The sequence below is a fragment of the Simochromis diagramma genome, unplaced genomic scaffold, assembly GCF_900408965.1.
Source record: "Simochromis diagramma unplaced genomic scaffold, fSimDia1.1 OVJJ01000356.1, whole genome shotgun sequence".
Classification (NCBI taxonomy): Eukaryota; Metazoa; Chordata; class Actinopteri; order Cichliformes; family Cichlidae; genus Simochromis; species Simochromis diagramma.
The window spans coordinates 52,229-70,850 of NW_024386750.1; the positions used below are offsets into that span (position 1 = coordinate 52,229).

The 18,622-nt window shown below is 37.6% G+C and overlaps 1 protein-coding gene across 2 annotated transcripts; it reads left to right on the forward strand.

Moving 5' to 3' along the window:
• Positions 1 to 2,136: 2,136 nt before the first annotated feature.
• Positions 2,137 to 18,078, forward strand: LOC120727484. 2 transcript variants are annotated; one of them, XM_040021778.1, is made up of 6 exons: positions 2,137 to 2,352; positions 15,329 to 15,457; positions 15,562 to 15,879; positions 16,073 to 16,187; positions 16,572 to 16,605; positions 16,688 to 18,078. In XM_040021778.1, the coding sequence occupies exons 2-6, from the start codon at positions 15,388 to 15,390 to the stop codon at positions 16,835 to 16,837; spliced, it is 687 nt and encodes a 228-aa protein (XP_039877712.1). In that variant the 5' UTR covers positions 2,137 to 2,352; positions 15,329 to 15,387; the 3' UTR covers positions 16,838 to 18,078. The 2 variants fall into 2 exon arrangements, with proteins under 2 accessions (XP_039877712.1, XP_039877703.1); XM_040021769.1 differs by lacking the exon at positions 2,137 to 2,352 and adding an exon at positions 14,829 to 14,929.
• The last annotated feature ends 544 nt before the right edge of the window (positions 18,079 to 18,622 follow it).

The window sequence follows — 18,622 nt, forward strand, 5'->3', positions numbered from 1 at the left end:
CAGAGATGTGTCCTTGTTTTACACAGGAAAACACTGTGTAATGCTACATGTTGTTAGTGTTTTTTAGGTCATTGTTTTGTGGGTGACAAAGTGTGTTTGTCGGCTGTCAACCTTTGCTAGTGTTCTGGAAGAATGAGTTTATTTGAGACCTGAATACAGTGTTTTGGTAGTTGTAGTGCATTTTGATTGTGAAATAAACTGCTTTGCCAAGCTGACGGTCAGTTAGGAGAATTGTGTGAAGTGTTTTGCAAAAGTGACCTAAGTATTGGGAAATGTGTCCTAGCGGCTGTAAAAAAAACTGTAATGTCACTGTGGAAGGCAAACAAGGTAAACAACAACCTATTTTCTTCTTTTAACCATAAATTATTTAGCAATATAAAGTCTGTACAGATCTTAGAAGGTGACCTTCAGGATTTGTTAACTTTACAAGGCAATAGTCATACATCACACTTAACCTTTGCTCACTAGTAATGCCAATACTCCTTTCATGTTTCTAACAACTGCTTTTCTCCTCATACAGAATTAAGCAGCAGGTCTGGAACAGAAACACTTCCTCTTACACTGATTTGTGTAACCGTGTTCATCATTGTGAGTTTAGTTATCTTTGGATTTATTTACGCACGACTGTGCGACAGGTGAGAAACTTCTGTCAGAGCTGTGTTTCACATGTTTCATGATTTACCTTTTAACACGCTTCATAACTTTAAAACATGTGATTCTCTTTGCTGTTTTCATTTTGGTTAATCCACTTTAGCTGAAGGTAATTTTGATGTAACGTCCTCTTCAGCAAGACTCTGCACTACTGTTCTTATGTTTAAGTGAGTTAAAGTCAATTAGCTGCCTGATAATAATTTATCAGAAATATAGATCATAAAAAAGTAATGCTAGCATCATTTGTTATCCAAAGTGGCTGTTCAAGGTCAGAAACATCTGGACTGTCAGTGAAGGAGACTCACGGCTCTTTGGTGACTAATTTCCTTGTAAAGACAAAGCAGCAGGTTTAAAGTTTGTTTTATATCCAGTTATATTTCAAAATGTTGGCTGAGGCTGTTTTTGTGAAGTTACTTTGATTCAACACACCTTTGGTCACCTTGAGTTTTGTTTTATCAGACTTTTAATTTTAGCTTACAGGATGAAAATGTGCAAAATGACCTTTACACAAACCTTCAGTATCCAACAAACGATCTCTACCAAACTATCACCTCAGATCACCCAAAACACAATGCAACTACAAATCAAGCACAATAGGTGTCTGTTGTGATTAGTGTTGGCCTTTATAATCAAACTCTTTAATCTATGTAAATTTTAACAGTTATATATAATATATTTATATATAATATGTGAAATAAATAATAATAACTGTAAGTGGCACATGAGCATTAGTGGTCTTAAAGAAATTGTTTTGGATGATCATTACATGCCTTTACTGTCACTGTTTTGTAGTAACTGAGACCATTCAGTCACGACACTCCAGCTCTTTGAAACAGGTTCACAGATTTATACGTGTATACTCTGCATAAGTGTGTTAACAGAATACAAATGCAATAAACTGTGTCAAATATGACTCCTCCTGTAGCATTTTTAATGCACATTGCTTTTACTGTCATTGTGTTTAGTCACTAACAGATGTTCTTGATTGTGATGTGTCATTACTTCAGACTTTTCAGATTCCAACAATAATTGTAATCACCATCCAGATACACAGAGACATCAGTCTGGATGTCTTAGTCGTGGCTTATAAAGTGTTGGTGATGAATGAAAAATTACATCAAAATTTAAAATGTTTTTCTTTTGTATTTAAGTGTTTGTGCTGTTTGACTTTGAGACTAACAAGAAACAACAGCTTACACGTGCATTTCTATTACAGATATTTAAGTTTAAGCATTTCTGCTTTCAAAATGCTCTACCACACACTGCCAGCCGCAGTTACTTCCTCACCCATATGATTGTGTGGAAACTCTGCTCTTTGTCCTAAAAAGGTTATTCTGCTGTCTTGGTTTCAGTAGGAGAAAGGTGAGGATTTCCTTACCTGGATAATTGAGCATACACCAAGACATCTTCTCTTTGTCCTGCTTCTGCTTTATTATAATACATATTTATAATCATAATTACTTAAAAAAGCCTATCAGCTGTTTAAAGGACCTATTAAAAGGAAGCTAGCGGAGCACTGGAGGGAGAGAGGCCCCATATATGAAGAGGAATGCATGAAGGCCAGGTGCAAAAGAGGGACCCGCTGCCTGATCGTGGGGGTGCGACGTCTCATTTGGAGACAGACCGGTCAGCGTGACGTGCCGACCCAGTCAGTAGGAGACAGCGCGTGTGATTGAGAGCAGGGCACCTCTGCCTGGATTTGTGAGTAGTGTCTCCTCTGTTGTTCACGGGGTGCAGCAGTGTTGGGAGAGGGTCACCATGGCTGTAAGCCAGGGCGGCTTCTGGGACGGTGGTTATGGCCTTCGTCCCAGAAGTCTCAGAAGACACGGTGATGATGCAAGGGGAGCCGCGATGGCATCGAGCGACGGACTCTAGTGCAGAATGAAAGCTGGGCTGGGATGTGATGGGCCCAGTGAAGGAACGAGAGGGGGATAGGTGCTCCTCCTCGTCTGCCTGGGACGAGACTGGCATGAACCCCGCTCTGGAGAAGGAATTTCTGGACTGCTTGTAAACCCATAACAAACATTCATCCTGGGTTGGGGGATAGTTACATCATGGGACTGGGTGGGATTTTAGTGCATGCAGAAAATTGTATTTTTACAAGTTTTAGAATAACTTTTTCTAGTCTTGGTAGAACTTTATCATGTTGAGAACTTTGTATTGTATACTTTTTTTGCAACGTTGAGGGCTGAAAATGACGAGGCCATTACAGCTTTAAAAACGGTAATGGAAAACCATAATGCACAGCTGAAAGATCTATCAGAATCAGCGACAATCACCTCAAACTCCGTGGCGAAACTAGAAGAAAAAGTTAAACAACTCTCTAACAAAGTGGAACAACTGTCCGAAAAATGCATTGATCTGGAAGGGCGCTCAAAGAGGAAAAATATAAGGATAGCCGGAGTACCCGAAGCTAGAGAAAATGGTCAACGTCTCAGAGATTTTGCGGCAAGGCTACTACGAGATCTACTAGACCTGGACGAAACTCCGCTGGTGGACCGTGCACACAGAGCCCTGCGAGTGACCCCAGAAGAAGATGCCCCGCCACGACATTTGATCGTGAGGATACATTATTGCCACACCATGGAAGAAATACTACGAAGAACTGCCACCAGGAAAAATTTGAAGCTCGGAGATATCCGCGTTCAGATTTTCCGCGACTTACCCCAGGCGGTGGTAAAACGACGTGCAGCGTTTACTCCAGCAAGAAACCTGCTTCGAGACCAACCCGGAGTCAAATATGGACTTCTATACCCTGCCAAACTTAAGGTGACACACAATGGTACGGAGCTGGTTTTCATAGATCCCAATGAAGCACTCCGCTACGCACAAGAAAAATTCGGATCTAAATAAGGACGACATAAGATAGACAAACCAGAGCTCCACACCTGATCCAGGGACATGTATTTACTTTGATATAAAAAATTATTACTCGCCCAGGAGCTATGTTGGACAAAGGAAGTTTTGAGATAGAGTATTTTGGTAAGCTTAGTTTTTGTTATAGCATCCCTTTAGATTTTTCCTTTTTTTCTTTTTTTTCTTTTTGGGATACACGGAAGAGGATGCATTGCTTACGTCTTTGTTTTTGTTTTCTTTTTTGTACGGTTTCACATGGGTAGAGGGGTGGGGGGTGAGGGTTGGGACCCGTATCTCGACTGCATAAAGATGGAAAACACGAGAATTAAGCCGCCTTAAATTATACAAATGCAAGATAATGGAAAGGTAAAAAATGCGGACTTAACTTTTTGTACCTGGAATGTGAAAGGTGTAAATGAACCTGTTAAAAGAGGTAAAGTGTTATCATACTTGAAATCTCTCAACGTGAATATTATTTTTTTACAAGAAACTCATTTGAAAAATGTGGCTCACAATAAACTTAAATGTAGATGGATAAATCAGGTATACCACTCTACACTTTCAGCCAAAATCAGAGGGGTAGCTATATTAATTAAGAAAGGTACCCCGTTCAAGCATAATACCACTATAGCTGATAAGAATGGGAGATATGTATTAGTGACTGGGGAGCTGTATACTACTCCGATCACTCTACTAAATATATATGGGCCTAATCAAGATGATCCAGAATTTTATAGAAAGGTCTTCAGCCTAATTCCGGATATACCCAATAGTAATTTAATAATTGGAGGGGATTTTAACCTAGTATTAGACCCATACTTGGATAAATCCCTGTCTAAAAAAACTATACCGTGTAAAGGTAGTAAATTTATTAAAACATACATGAGGAATATGAATATCTGTGATGCGTGGAGAACCTTAAATCCATCAGGTAGAGAGTATTCTTTCCACTCCCACGTACACAACAGTTATTCAAGGATTGATTATTTTTTGGTGGATGGAAAAATGCTCCCCTTAATTCGAAATGCAACCTACCATAATATTATTATTTCTGACCACTGTCCCGTTACTTGCTCCTTCGTATTTAATAATCCCACTAAAACATACAGAAACTGGAGATTTGACCCACAACTACTGAATGACTTAAAATTCAAACAATATATAAACTCTCAGATGTCCTTATTCTTTGATACAAACGATAATGCCGAGACCTCTCCAGATATACTATGGGAAACGTTTAAAGCCTATATTAGGGGGTCTATAATTTCATATCAAGCGTCACGGAACAAAAGGAATAAACTAGAACAACTAAATTTAGAAAAAAGAATCCACGACCTGGACGTCAACAATGCAATGGCTCCCTCTTTAGACAAGTATAACACCATCTGTGCATTAAAATATAAATTAAATCAAATATTAACCAGCAATATTAATAGAACTCTCACTTTTGTGAGACAGAACTATTTTGAATTTGGGGATAAACCTCATAAGCTGCTAGCCAGACAATTAAAGAAATTAGAAAATGACAGAGCGATTCATAAAATTAGAACAAGTAACGGAAATCTGGTTACATCACACAAAGATATTAACGACAACTTTAGACAGTTCTATGATTCCCTCTATACTTCTCACCCCACTGCAGGGCCTAATGATATGCAGGAGTTCTTAGATAAATGTGATCTTCCTGTGTTAGACCAGACAAATGCCAATATTTTGAATGCCAAGATCACAATTGAAGAAATCGCTAAATCTATCGGATTACTAAAAAATAACAAGAGCCCAGGCCCAGATGGGTTAGGGAACGAGTTCTATAAATACCTTAAGATTAAATTAAGTCCATACCTACTTAAACTATATAACCACGCATATAAAATGAGCACTTTACCTCCAACATTGAATGAAGCAACTATTATAGTACTTCCAAAAAAAGGCAAAGCATTGGAGGAAGTGGGATCATATAGACCTATTTCTTTACTAAACACAGATCAAAAAATTCTGGCTAAAATACTAGCGAGCAGACTTAATACAGTAATAGATAAACTGGTGCACCCAGACCAAACAGGTTTTATACCAAACAGGAGTTCTTTTAATAACCTCCGACGTCTATTTAATATAATCTATTCCCCCAAGGTGCAACAGGACCTACTTATACTTAGTTTGGACGCCGAAAAGGCATTTGATCATGTGGAGTGGCCCTACCTTTTCGCAGTCCTAGAAAAATTTCAACTGGGACAAGATTTCATTTCTTGGATAAAACTACTTTATAAAAACCCTACAGCCAGAATTCTTACAAATCAGACATTATCAACTCAGTTTAAACTCAGCAGAGGCACAAGACAAGGATGTGCTCTTAGCCCACTACTATTTGCTCTGGCTCTGGAACCCTTAGCACAGACAATCCGCACCCATATGGATATACACGGTTATGACACAACATACACTTCGAATACTATATCGCTCTATGCTGATGACATATTATTATACATAACAAAACCATTAACATCTCTCCCAGCAATTCTCTCCGTTATTGACAAATTCAGTACTTTTGCAGGCTACAAGATCAATTGGGGAAAAAGTGAAATACTGCCCATTAAACTAGAAAATAAACAATGGCTTACATCTCTCCCATTTAAAATAACTTATGAAAAAATTACTTACTTGGGCATCACAATAACAAAAAGATACAGTTCTCTAATGAAAGAGAACTTTTTTCCCCTACTGGAGAAACTTAAAAATAACATCCAGTACTGGAGGACACTCCCTATTTCTCTAATAGGGAGAGTGAATTCAATAAGAATGGTATTCCTCCCGCAATATTTGTATCTGGTCCAAAACATCCCAATCTTCTTGCCCAAATCTTTTTTTTAAAAAAATGGACGCCATCATTATGCCATTTATATGGAATTATAAAACACATAGAATAAAAAAAGACCACCTATGCAAACATAGATTACTCGGTGGACTGACACTACCTAACTTTATGTATTATTATTGGGCATCAAATTTAAGAACAATTTCCCTCCTACTGGATGAGACAGCAATACTTCCTAATGGCCTACAGATGGAGCGGGAGGACTGCCTTCCTTACTGTGTTGGTGGAATATTACTCTCTCCTATCCTTTTGACAAACTCATATTACAATTCGAATCCAGTGATTCATAACACCGTACAAATTTGGAGACAAACAATTAAGCATTTCAAATTGAAAAAACTATCAATATGTATACCCATTACAGCTAATCCCTCCTTCCGTCCATCATGTGTAGACGGAGCTTTCAATATATGGCAGGAATTAGGAATTTGTAAACTAAAAGATTTATACTTAAATGACACCTTCATGTCATTTCAACAATTAAAAGATAGATTTGGATTGCCTCATAGTCATTTTTTCAGATACCTTCAACTAAGAAACTATATCCGTACACATCTGCCACAATTCGAAAACATAACGTCCGACCCTTTGGACAGATGTCTTAGTGATGGAAGGGGGTTTGAACAGAGAATTTCACTATTTTATAACTCATTACAGGAGATGAGTATACCTTCAACTACCTCAATCAAAGAGGAGTGGGAAAAGGATTTAGGGACCCTCCTATCGGAAGATTTCTGGCAAGAGGCCTTACGTAATGTAAATACGCCTTTTACTAATTCCCGTCACTGCCTAATTCAGTACAAAATTATACATAGATTACACTATTCAAGGGAAAAACTTCACAAAATATACCCAGATTGTTCACCCCTTTGTGAAAAATGTAAGATACATCATGGAAATTTGTTACACTGTTTTGCAACATGTCCAAGGCTTCAGGGTTTTTGGTATGACATTTTTACCTATATGTCTAACATCTTTAAAAGTAAGATTGAACCAAATCCGATAGTAATCATCTTTGGGATTTCCAAAGAAACACAAAATTTACAAGACTCTCAAAAAAGGTTTATGTCATATGCACTAATTATTGCAAAGAAACTGATCCTGCAGCTTTGGAAAGGCAACGAGATCCCTGTATTAAAAATGTGGCTTACAGAACTTATAAACATTCTTCACCTTGAAAAAATAAGATATAGTATGAATGATAATGTAAAAGATTTTGAATTAATTTGGCATCCTTTACTTACATACCTTGGGAAAATATAAAGTTCTGTCTCCTTTTTCTTTCTCTTTCTTTTGTTGGCAGCCGGGGGATCGGGACCCATTACGGGCGACTGCGGTTTTTTTTTTTTTTTTTTTTTTTTTTTTTTTTTTTTTTTTGCTGTTTGCTTGTTTTGTTGTTGTTGTTTATTACTTGCCTTATTAGTTTAGAGAAAAAAAAGGAGCATAAGTTATGTTATGTGAATTTACAATAACTATAATTACATTTGCTCTCAATAAAAGATATTTGAAACGGATTTTAGTGCATGCAGAAAATTGTATTTTTACAAGTTTTAGAATAACTTTTTCTAGTCTTGGTAGAACTTTATCATGTTGAGAACTTTGTATTGTATACTTTTTTTCTTAGTATTTGGTTTGTTTTATTCCCGCTGTGCACCACGGGGAATAAACTGTTTCTGATCAGCCCTGCTTCATCTTTGTGTCCTGGGTTTCTGGCTCGCTCGCTCCTTGTATCTAAAGAACGATCCTCTAGTATGACATTCTGGCACAACAGCTTTACTGTCTACAGCTGCAATCAACTCCATACTTAAACACACTATGGAAACACTTTACTACCCTATTTGTCTCAAACACCAACCAGCATCACAAAGTGTTTTAATGTGAACTTTTTCCTTTTCAGTGAGTTCTCAGTGTCTTACCATTTTGAACTGGGGTGAGGAATTCAAACTGAAATAATACTTTTATACATAAATTTGAGCCGACACACTGGACTTCTCTGATTCTTTTGCTAAAAAATCAAATTGTTTCTTCAACTTGAGTTTTAACTTTAATTTGGAATTCATTAATGGGTAGAAATTTTAACTTCAAAAGTAACTTCCAAAAAAGAACTTGAATTCAACTTCCTGACCTGCACCCATGTCACTGCTTTTCTGTTTCAATTAAACAGTGAGGATCTGTGGCACAAGGACTGTTACAGATGAACCTGCATACTGGGTTTTGCTGGGTAATATGACCAAGATACAGTCAGAGGTTGGCCATAAGAAAGACTTTTCCTCTCCAGCTGCCCAAAAAAAAGGCTCTCAATCAAAACATAACAGACCATCCGTAGTGACGTACGGCCGCTGGCCTCAGGTGGCCCCGCCTTCCTCTATGGAAATCAAAGTGCTCCAGGACTCACGGGGGATTGGCTGGCTCGGACCTATGCCCGCCCCAACTTCATGCAGATCAGAGTGTGCCAGACCACTCACACCATTGGCTGCTGCAGGAGCCTTGAGTACGACGGACCAATGACACAGCTGCCTACAATTACCTGAGAATATAAAAGGCTGAGGAGTCTTCATTCGTGGAGGGACTTGTTGATTTGAACAGACTGTGTAGACCAGTGTTGGTCAAGTTACTTGAAAAAAGTAATCAGTAACTAATTACTGATTACTTCCCCAAAAAAGTAATCCCGTTACTTTACTGATTACTTATTTTCAAAAGTAATTAATTACTTAGTTACTTTTTAAAAACACGATTTACAACCTGCATTTACTGTGTATGTACTTACTAAGCAACACTGTTCAAAAGTTGAATAAAGAAACAAATTTTTTGCCTCTTTTTTTTAAATTAAAACCACTTTGTAGAACATCACATCAGTTACAATGTAGAATCAATGTCATGTATAGTTTATAAATGACAAAATGTTTACATAAAATCACAACAGCATTTAAATAATATCACCCACTACTAGCATTCTGTAATTTACTGTCTCTTTTGAAAACCTATCACTACATATACAGCAGAAGACTTTTTCCCCTGGTTTTACTACCACACTGGGGCACATGTTCACCAAAACGCAAACCTTCACCATCTTATGCAGAAGGGTCACCTCTTCACCCTCACATGGAAGAAGTAATCTGATTGGCATGGTGGTTTGTTTGAAGCAGGGATTTCGTAGTGCCCCATGTGTAGCGTTGGAACCCATTCAGGATTTGTCTCATTCATTTCATAGGCTGGTTTGCCTGCAATAATGAAAATATTAGCAATTAGCAACTCTATAAATAGAACGTATATCTACAAAATCACTCATTAGGATGTTTGTTCTAATTTGCTACGTCCTCAGAGTGCATTGAAAATAAAACTAATAGGCTATAAAGAGTGATATGAACTTATTTAGAACTTACCTGAATGAACATGTCTGGAGCACACCAACAGATATCTGTGGCTGGTAGAGAACTGGATATCAGCTCGTCTCACAGCTGCTATCCAGGCTAGACGCCTTCTTTTGGTAACATCCGATACATGAGCTCCCTCATGATGCTTCCAGGTGAGGAAACAATGAAAAGAGAGCCCATTTTCAAGCTTATTCTCTTGCTGGTAGTGCAATCTAACATTACAACTGACCACACAGCAAGCATTTGTTTGGCCTGCTAATATGGCATCTCGACCAAAAATCCTGGCTACGCCCCCTCCCGTGACATCACGCTCCAAAGCCTTATAGCCATTGTTCTCCACACAGCATAGACCCACCTGGAACAACACGGGAGCTATGTTCAGAATGCTATTCAATGACTTCAGCTCAGCCTTTAGTACAATAATACCAGACATTCTGATCACTAAGTTAGCCAACCTGAGGCTCCCACCACATACCTGCTCTCGGATAAAGGACTTTTTGGGCAAAAGACCCCAGCAGGTGAAACTGGGTCCTCACCTCTCTTCTCCTCGCTCCTGCCAGACAGAAGGAAAACGTCATGGATGGGGTAAAGGAAGACATGCGGTGGGTTGTAGTGATTTTTTTCTTTCTCTCACCCTCTCTCTCTCTTTTTTTTTTTTGCTTCACTCTGCATGTGAGCCTTGTGCTTGGGCTGAGCAGAGGGGGGAAGGGAGGTAGTTACAATGTAATCAAATGGAAAGGTCTCTTTTTAAAACTTGTTTTATCAGTTTTAATCTTTTAACTTTATGCATCAAGCAAAAATTTAATTATATGCAACATTCTCTGACTGGAAGAAATTTGTTTAACATTTAAACCTATTTTCTGCACATTCCAGCACATAATTTTTTTTTTGTGTTAACACTCACTCTTTCAAATAGATGCAAGTAAAACACAGCAGAAAATAAATAAAGTCAAAGACTAGAGGTCCTGTTGCTCTATTTTCACCTGTAAAGCAGGAGTGGCGTAAGCGGAGGTTTACCCTGGTGCAGGTGTGCCGCGGTCAGTTGAAGAATCCGCGAGTTTCTCTGTGAATTTCCCATTACGTCATTGCGCACTTGGTGCTTGCTTGGAAGTTTAGGGGGTTTTTTTTCGCTGTAAAAAGAAGTTTTCTTTCCACGCACAACGGACGCTAATGTTTTTGTCACTTTTTATGGAATCAAACTTAAAGTAAGGTCAGTACTTCCACGCTTTAAACGCTGCACGCTCATACTCTCTCCCACACTCGATATATTATCCATTGTTGATCTGCACACAGCTGTTGCCACGACCGTCGCACTTGCTAGTTACACTCGCAGTAGCACAGGAACAGAGCAGGAGGGAGAGAGAGAGAAAGAGAGCCAGGGGCAACAACAAGAAACAACATCATCAGATTAGAAAGGTATAATGATCATCCACAACTATTTTCAGTTGCAGATGATAAAGGATTCAGAAAGTTTGTTCATGCAGTGAATCATATGTATGTGATTCCAAGCAGGAAAACACTCCCAAAAAATCATCCCAGTTCATTCATGCAGTGCTTCGGAGTTTGTATGTGCTTTTGTCTCTAGGGGCCACCATATATCTTTATATATATACACATTTGTTTTTGCTTTTTTACATTAGTAATTCATTTTGTGCATAATTTTATATTGTTGTTGAAAATAAATAAATTAAAGCAACAAAACAACCTGAAGAGCCGGATGGATGCCCAAATTGCCGGCTCTTCTTAGTCAGCCGAGCCAAAAGAGCCGGTTCTCTAAATAGAGCCAGAATTCCCATCACTAGTGGGTTGATGTGACAGAGGAGGATGTCCAGTATAATGGAAGCAGATATGTCCAGGTCCTGAGTCTCTGACCCAGCTTTCTGAGTTTGGTGTGGGTTCACGATTCTTTCCTTTGCTTCCAGAGATTATTTAAGTTTAAGCTTTGTGCGGTTTAGTCTTGAGTTCACTTCTTTTTAGTGTCTCTGTATTTTTTTTTCTGATTCATGGTTCCTTTTGTGTTTGTCCTCAGCGACTCATGTGAAAGTCAGTCTTATCTCTTACCCCAGTCATGTCTCTGTTTATTCTCCACTTGTCTTGGTCAAGTTTGTGTGTCTCTGTCTCCATGTTATAGACATGTATAAAAGAGTGCAAGTAGTGTGGATTGGGTGGAGATGTATGGAGAGAAATTGTCTTCAGAAGGGTTGCAAATGTGTACAATATTATCCACAAACCAAAACTAAGCTTTACAAATGTGTCCGATGATTTGTGTGTAACTTTTGAGGATTCACACCCGTGTGCTTCAATCCACATAAAAATACAAAGTAATTTGACCACATGTAAAACTATTTTACAAATGCCTCCACCCAAACAAATAAATACTAATCGTTTACACACAATGATTAAGTTCGACTCACAAATCTGATCACTTTCTCTTTGTCTTTCTCTGCGTACAAATATCTGAAACTACACGTGACATCTTTCTCTCTGGTTGAAGTAGCCACAACAGGTTTCTGACAAGGACGGTTGCAAGGCTTTCTGCTTTTAAAACATTCTAGCGCACACTGTCAGCCAAATGACTTCCTCACCAGTATGACAGTGTGGAAACTCTGCTTTGCTCTGCTTCTACTTGTGGTTGTTGCACTTGCACTTGTTTCTCTTTCTGTCTGTGACACTCTGCCTCTCCCTCTCTCGCTCACGATTCCTTGGCTCTGTCATGTCTCTCTGTTTCTTCACCCTTTTCTTGTGTCTAGTTGTACTTTAGTCTGCATCTCTGTGATTGTGTTTGTGTGTCATTTTCTGCTTTGCTCTCCTTGGTTCATTAGTAGATTTTGTTCAGCTGTGCTCCTCAGGTGTTTCCACTCTACTCTTACCTCATGTGTTTATTTAAGTCTTCAGTTTTTCTTTTCCCCCTGCATCTGTGTGCTCTCCTTAAGTGATGTTGGTCTCTAATGTTTCATGGTCTCCAAGTTTTGTATTGTGAGTTCTGGGGTTTCAGCAATAAATCTGCTGTTAAAATTTAGCTTCGTATCTGAGTCCTCACTCTGCAAGCATACAGCAGGCTATGACAAGATAATCCATCTTTGTGAAACCTTAAAGGGAACAGTCAAAAGAAGAACAAGACACTATGACATGATTAAAGGTTATTTGCTGCTCTATTAAATGAACATTTAAGTGTTTATTTGGTTGTATGATGCATGTATTGTATGCTATAATGTCTTCCCTTTTCTTTATATATAGTTTAAATAGCAGCACATCCTCACTTATACAAGAAACTGGACCTGTTTAAGGAGGACATCGGTTCAGCTTATTTGTGCATTAAAATCTGTCTGTGTGTAATTGTTATATTTGTGGCTACATTAAGAGTTTAATTTCAATAGAAACTGGAAACTGTATGATGTACTTTATGATTTGTGTTAACTGCAGATGATGTAATATGAGATTAAACTATTGTCACAATGTTTCCTTATATACTGTATAGATTCAAGTTTATTTTTCTGAGGGGAAAAAAGATCTTTTAAATATTTTAGATGCTTGGGGTTCAACAGAAATATGTTTCCATTTATCTGGTTGGCTCAGTTGTTGGAATCAGTAACTGGAGTTATTCTAGGATTTATGTACACAATGAAAAGTCACAGGTTATCCCAAGTGGATGTTCTAGGTCAGAAACATCTGGATTATCTGTCCATGAGACAGCACTCTGAGAGTAACTTGCGTATAAAAAAAAAGAAAAGAAAACAGATCTATTTCCATCTTTTATATCCATTTCTATTTCAGGGTGTTAGCTGAGTTTTTTTGTTTTGTTTTTGTTGTTTTTTTAAATGGCAAATAAAAAACAAACAGTGGATACAGGAAGATCAAAATATTCCAAGACTGCTTTTATCCAGCTGGGAATATAATTATAATATAAAAATGTATTAACATAATTATGCAGTGTGACTCTTTATTGTGAGAGATAACCTTTACACAATCCTTCAGCAGCCAACATATATTCACTACAAAACTGTCAGTTCAACATCAACACGGCACTAAGACCGATTCAGCGAGCAGAACAGAAACTCTCTGCCTGCATAATCAGGAAATGAATCAGAATCCTAAAACCTATGAAAACAACCCCCAGGACAACATCGCTGTGAAAAGGCTTTGAAACTTCCATATGGGTTTTAGAAATTTTCAAATTCAATAGAATTTTACATGTTTTGTGCAGTTTGATGGTGGTGTGTAGATTGTGCATCATATTATGTTGCTATTCTGACTGGAACTCATTGTTGCACATGATCATGGCTTCATGCATAGTTTTATTACATGTCTCAAATTGTCATGATTACTCATCATTTTCAAACAAAGTTTGTCTTTTCTTAAACCATCAAACTCTTTAAATGTGGACTGACAGTTTGAATGAAACTGTTTTGTGTGTTTACACGTCTTTCCAGAGGGCTCTTCCTGTAAGGCCGTGCATAATGTTGCTTACTAACTAATAACCTTTTAAAAATCTCTACATTTCTCTCCTCTCTTCTGTGCTTACTCACAGTTTTACTTCGAGGCTTCCCTACAAAAATCTTGCAGATCCACAAACTTCATTCTTTGGACAAAGTGAGAATTTGTGGTTTAGTCACAGGATGTGGTGTCTGAGAGGGCACAAGTCTTCTGACCAATATGACACTGTGTGCTTTACTTGTGATGGTAATGTCCATATTTTTAGTGCAGTAGTTTGCAAATATTTCTTCTAAGTGAAAGATTATAGGCTTGATCCCAGGAGGAGACAGAAATCCCTTTGGTGCCATGTCGAAAAAGGACCAATATGACAGTTTGGCAGTAAAAAGTCTGCCAAATCAAACATGCAAAGCTTAAATAAGAGAAAAGCAGGAACAGCTTTTATTTATAAAGTTGAGGAATTTTCTGTTTTTCTAGGAAAATGAAAGACGTGCTTCATTTTCAAACAATTAACTAAAATAAAATGCTTATTTACATTACACTTTTCATATTAAAAGTTCCTGACTTATGACAGACACTCTTGTTAGTTCAGCAAATGTCAGTCGAACATGAAACCGAGTATCACACTGATAATCTGAACGTCACCACAGAAGAGCAGAGGAGGAATGTAACCCGTGTAACATTATGTGACCTGCTTCTTTATGAACACAACTCCAGGCAGGAGCCAAACAAACATGGGAAGCAGGTCAGTTAACATAAATAAGAAATATACAGCATGAATGTGTGCTGCATTATATAAATAGTACAATAGCTTCTGTGAATTTAAATGAGTTGTAGGTTTGAATCACTGATAACAACAATCATCAGCCTCATTGATTTTCTGCTCTTCAGTCCTGCTTTTGTAAAGGAAATTATATGTTGGACTAAAAGCAAAAAACAACTTTGTTTTAAAAGTTGTTGTGTTTTCTTTTTTTGGACATGAGACCACTCAGTGTTTCACTTTTAGAGTGTCTTAATACGGAAGCGGAAGCAGTGTTGTAGGTGCACTTCCTTTTGAGAAATGTTCGCACAAGACGTACGCAAGACACATGAGAGCCAATACTTTGAGGTTTATGAAGCACATTGTTTGTCCTCCTTTCTTCAGCGGATCATCTTCTGCACTATCAGCAGCACTTACACTGCAAATCGGACATATTGGCGAGCATGGCTGCACTAAACCTGTGCTTAATTCTGCTTCTACCACTGACTGCATGCTCACAAGATTTGGGAGGAGGTAATGTAAAAACTGTTTTCATAATGTAACATTTATTTTTTAATGATACTTCAGCCTCTGGTTTAAATCATTGATACTGTTTCTATTATTGTTACTGATTTCAGAGACTGTTGTGAAAACAATTGGGAAGCAACCAGATGTCACTCAAATATGTCCCAGTGAAACACAGAACATCACACTGATAGTTTGTACGATCAGAACTCAGAGAAGTGGAGGAGAAAATTGTAGATTGCTGTATGACTATGGACGGGGCTTTGAGAACAAATGTGACTCCAGGTTCACACTGATGAAAGAAAATCAGACTGTGTTTCTCCACCTGATCAATTTAACATCAGAGGACAGTGGGAGCTACACCTGTCAGTGTTCAACTCCTGAAAGAACAAATATTCTCCATCTTAATGTCACTGTGGAAGGTAAACAAGGTAAAAACAACAACGTTCTTCTTCTTTTAACCATAAATTATTTAGCAATATAAAGTCTGTACTGATTTTACAAGGTGACCTTCAGGATTTGTTAACTTTGAGGTCAATAGTCATACATCGCACCTAACCTTTGTTCAGTTGTAATGCAAATACTACATCCATGTTTCTAACAACTGCTTCTCTCCTCATACAGAATTAAGCAGCAGGTCTGGAACAGAAACACTTCCTCTTACACTGATTTGTGTAACCGTGTTCATCATTGTGAGTTTAGTTATCTTTGGATTTATTTACGCACGACTGCGCTGCAGGTGAGAAACTACTGTCAGAGCTGTGTTTCACATGTTTCATGATTTACCTTTTAACACGCTTCATAACTTTAAAACATGTGATTCTCTTTTCATTTTGGTTAATCCACTTTAGCTGAAGGTCATTTTGATGTAACGTATTGCCCTGCTGTTCTCATGTTTAAGTGAATTAAAGTCAATTAGCTGCCCGCTAATAATTTATCAGACATATTTATCGTATTAATGGAAGTGCACCACTGCTATAAATAATTTCTTGTCTTCAAGTTTCACATGAGCCGTTGAAGGAACACAGTGACTTTCATTTCCTGTTGCCCCCATTAAAACGAGCTACACGATGCAGCGACTGATGATCAAGATCGTGTTTGTTTTTTTGTGTTTCTCTTACAGAAAACAAGAACCATCGCCTAGACCTCAAAACACGGTACTGAGCAAAAGATGTAACTTTTGATTCATTTATATTGTTTACTTAACCTTAATGTTTTTAAACATATTTGTTTCTGCAGAGGTCAGAGGACATTGAGCCGTACAGCACCTACATACGGAGAGATACTGGAACATATTCGACTGTTCAAATGCACGACTCTAAACAGAATACTAACAGTTCACATGTGTCAGCAGACAAAACTGAGACAGTCTACGCAGAAGTACAATAATATTATATCACATTTTTCCAACACTGACAAGTGTAGTTTGGCAAATTCACCACAGGGTGGCATCATTTGGAATATGACTGACAAATAAAGAACTGACCAGAATCAGCTTCATCATCTCAGCATTTTAGCATTGTGTTGTTATGTAAATATTTTGTTACAAACTGCAGTAAAACTTTATCCATCATTTGTTATGTTTTTCATTTTTTTTAATGCAGAAGAGAGAACTTTGTAAATTATGAGTTTTCATATGAGTAAAATCATATAGTCAACAAGAATTCAACAATTTCAGATCCCTTTTGCTTTATTCACTGTGACCACTTTCATGTAAGTTTGAGGAACTAGCAAGTGGGACATCTAAATAATTCATCTTGTTTTGAGAACTAAGATGAATAAATGTAATTACAGATAAATATCCTTCAGGATATTTCATGTTCTGGTCTTTCTCATTAGACTAAATAAACCAGATCCACATCATGGTTTCATTGCTTGGGCCTTTCTGCAAGTGCTGATATGATGTACTTGTAAAGGATGTGAGTCTCTGAGGGCAAAAATAACAGGCTCCTAAACAGGTCAACAGTCCATATTTGCAGTGCAAACTGTTTGGCCAAACTAGAGAAAACTCAAACTAAGAAAAAGAATTTAGCTAGAGAACAAAAGAAAAAATACTTCATGATAACTACAAAATAAATCAAACTAATAAACAATCCCTTCTGCATCGGGATGCACCCAATTTCAGAACAGGGCTCAACACGATATGCTCACTGAAAAATGCTTCAACACGAGCTCAAACTCTTGTAAAAAAAAAAAAAAAAGTCATCAGCTCCTCCCAATCCAGAAAAAAAGAATTAAACACCAATTAAATATTGAATATGTTAGTGCTCAATCTGTTGTTAAAAAGATAATAGGAATGAGTTCACAGTGAGAAAATAAATGCTCTCCAACTGCATAAAATCCTTCAAACATCAGATAAAACTTCCCCTCTTTAATATGACATGTGGCACATTCTTTACCATAAAAGGTCTCAAACAGGGTCTGGACTGCACTGTCAGTTCCTCAGTCCACATTATGAGGAAGCCAAGTGCAGTCTGAGGAGATGTGAGAAACACAGAAATTAGTCAAATGCAAATCTTAGCACTTGCATTTTTAATCAGATTCTCTTTTTTGTGGCAGAATTACACACACAGCAAATATAAAAGCTTCATTTTTAGAGGTCAGAGCCATGCATGTAACTGTCATTTAAAAAGAAAAAGGCTGTCACTGAGATGTGAGACATTTCAAAAGAGAAAACAATCTGAAAAAAAAAATGCAGTAACAATTTATTAAATTAAGAGCCAACAAACTGGCTGAAGTGGTGCATAACCAGACAATCCTTTTTTAACACTAGACCAGGTGTAGTCTGGATCTGTTGTCCACAAGGTGGCACTGTTTGACTTCAATTCCTTAAATGCACCATTTTCTTCTTTAAGTTGTAAAGGACTTGGTAAGAACAATAAGCAAGGAAAATGTAACTCTGGCAAGAACCACATGATGTAAAATTGATTACATTCTTTGGATGTCAGCACCATAGCCTATGAATAAACTTAAATATTAGAATGTTTCACTTAAAATTGTGCTTATAAAATGAGTCTAGCTGCAGTACTTTCTTTTCTTACACCTGGAATTAGGATGATGTTTTAGATTGTTGGGTTTCCCCTGCTTACTTTGGCATTTCCTGCTATCTAAAGTTGAAGTGCGAGGTCGTGGGATCTGAAACTCCTTCCTCTTTGGTGAGTGTTACATAAACAA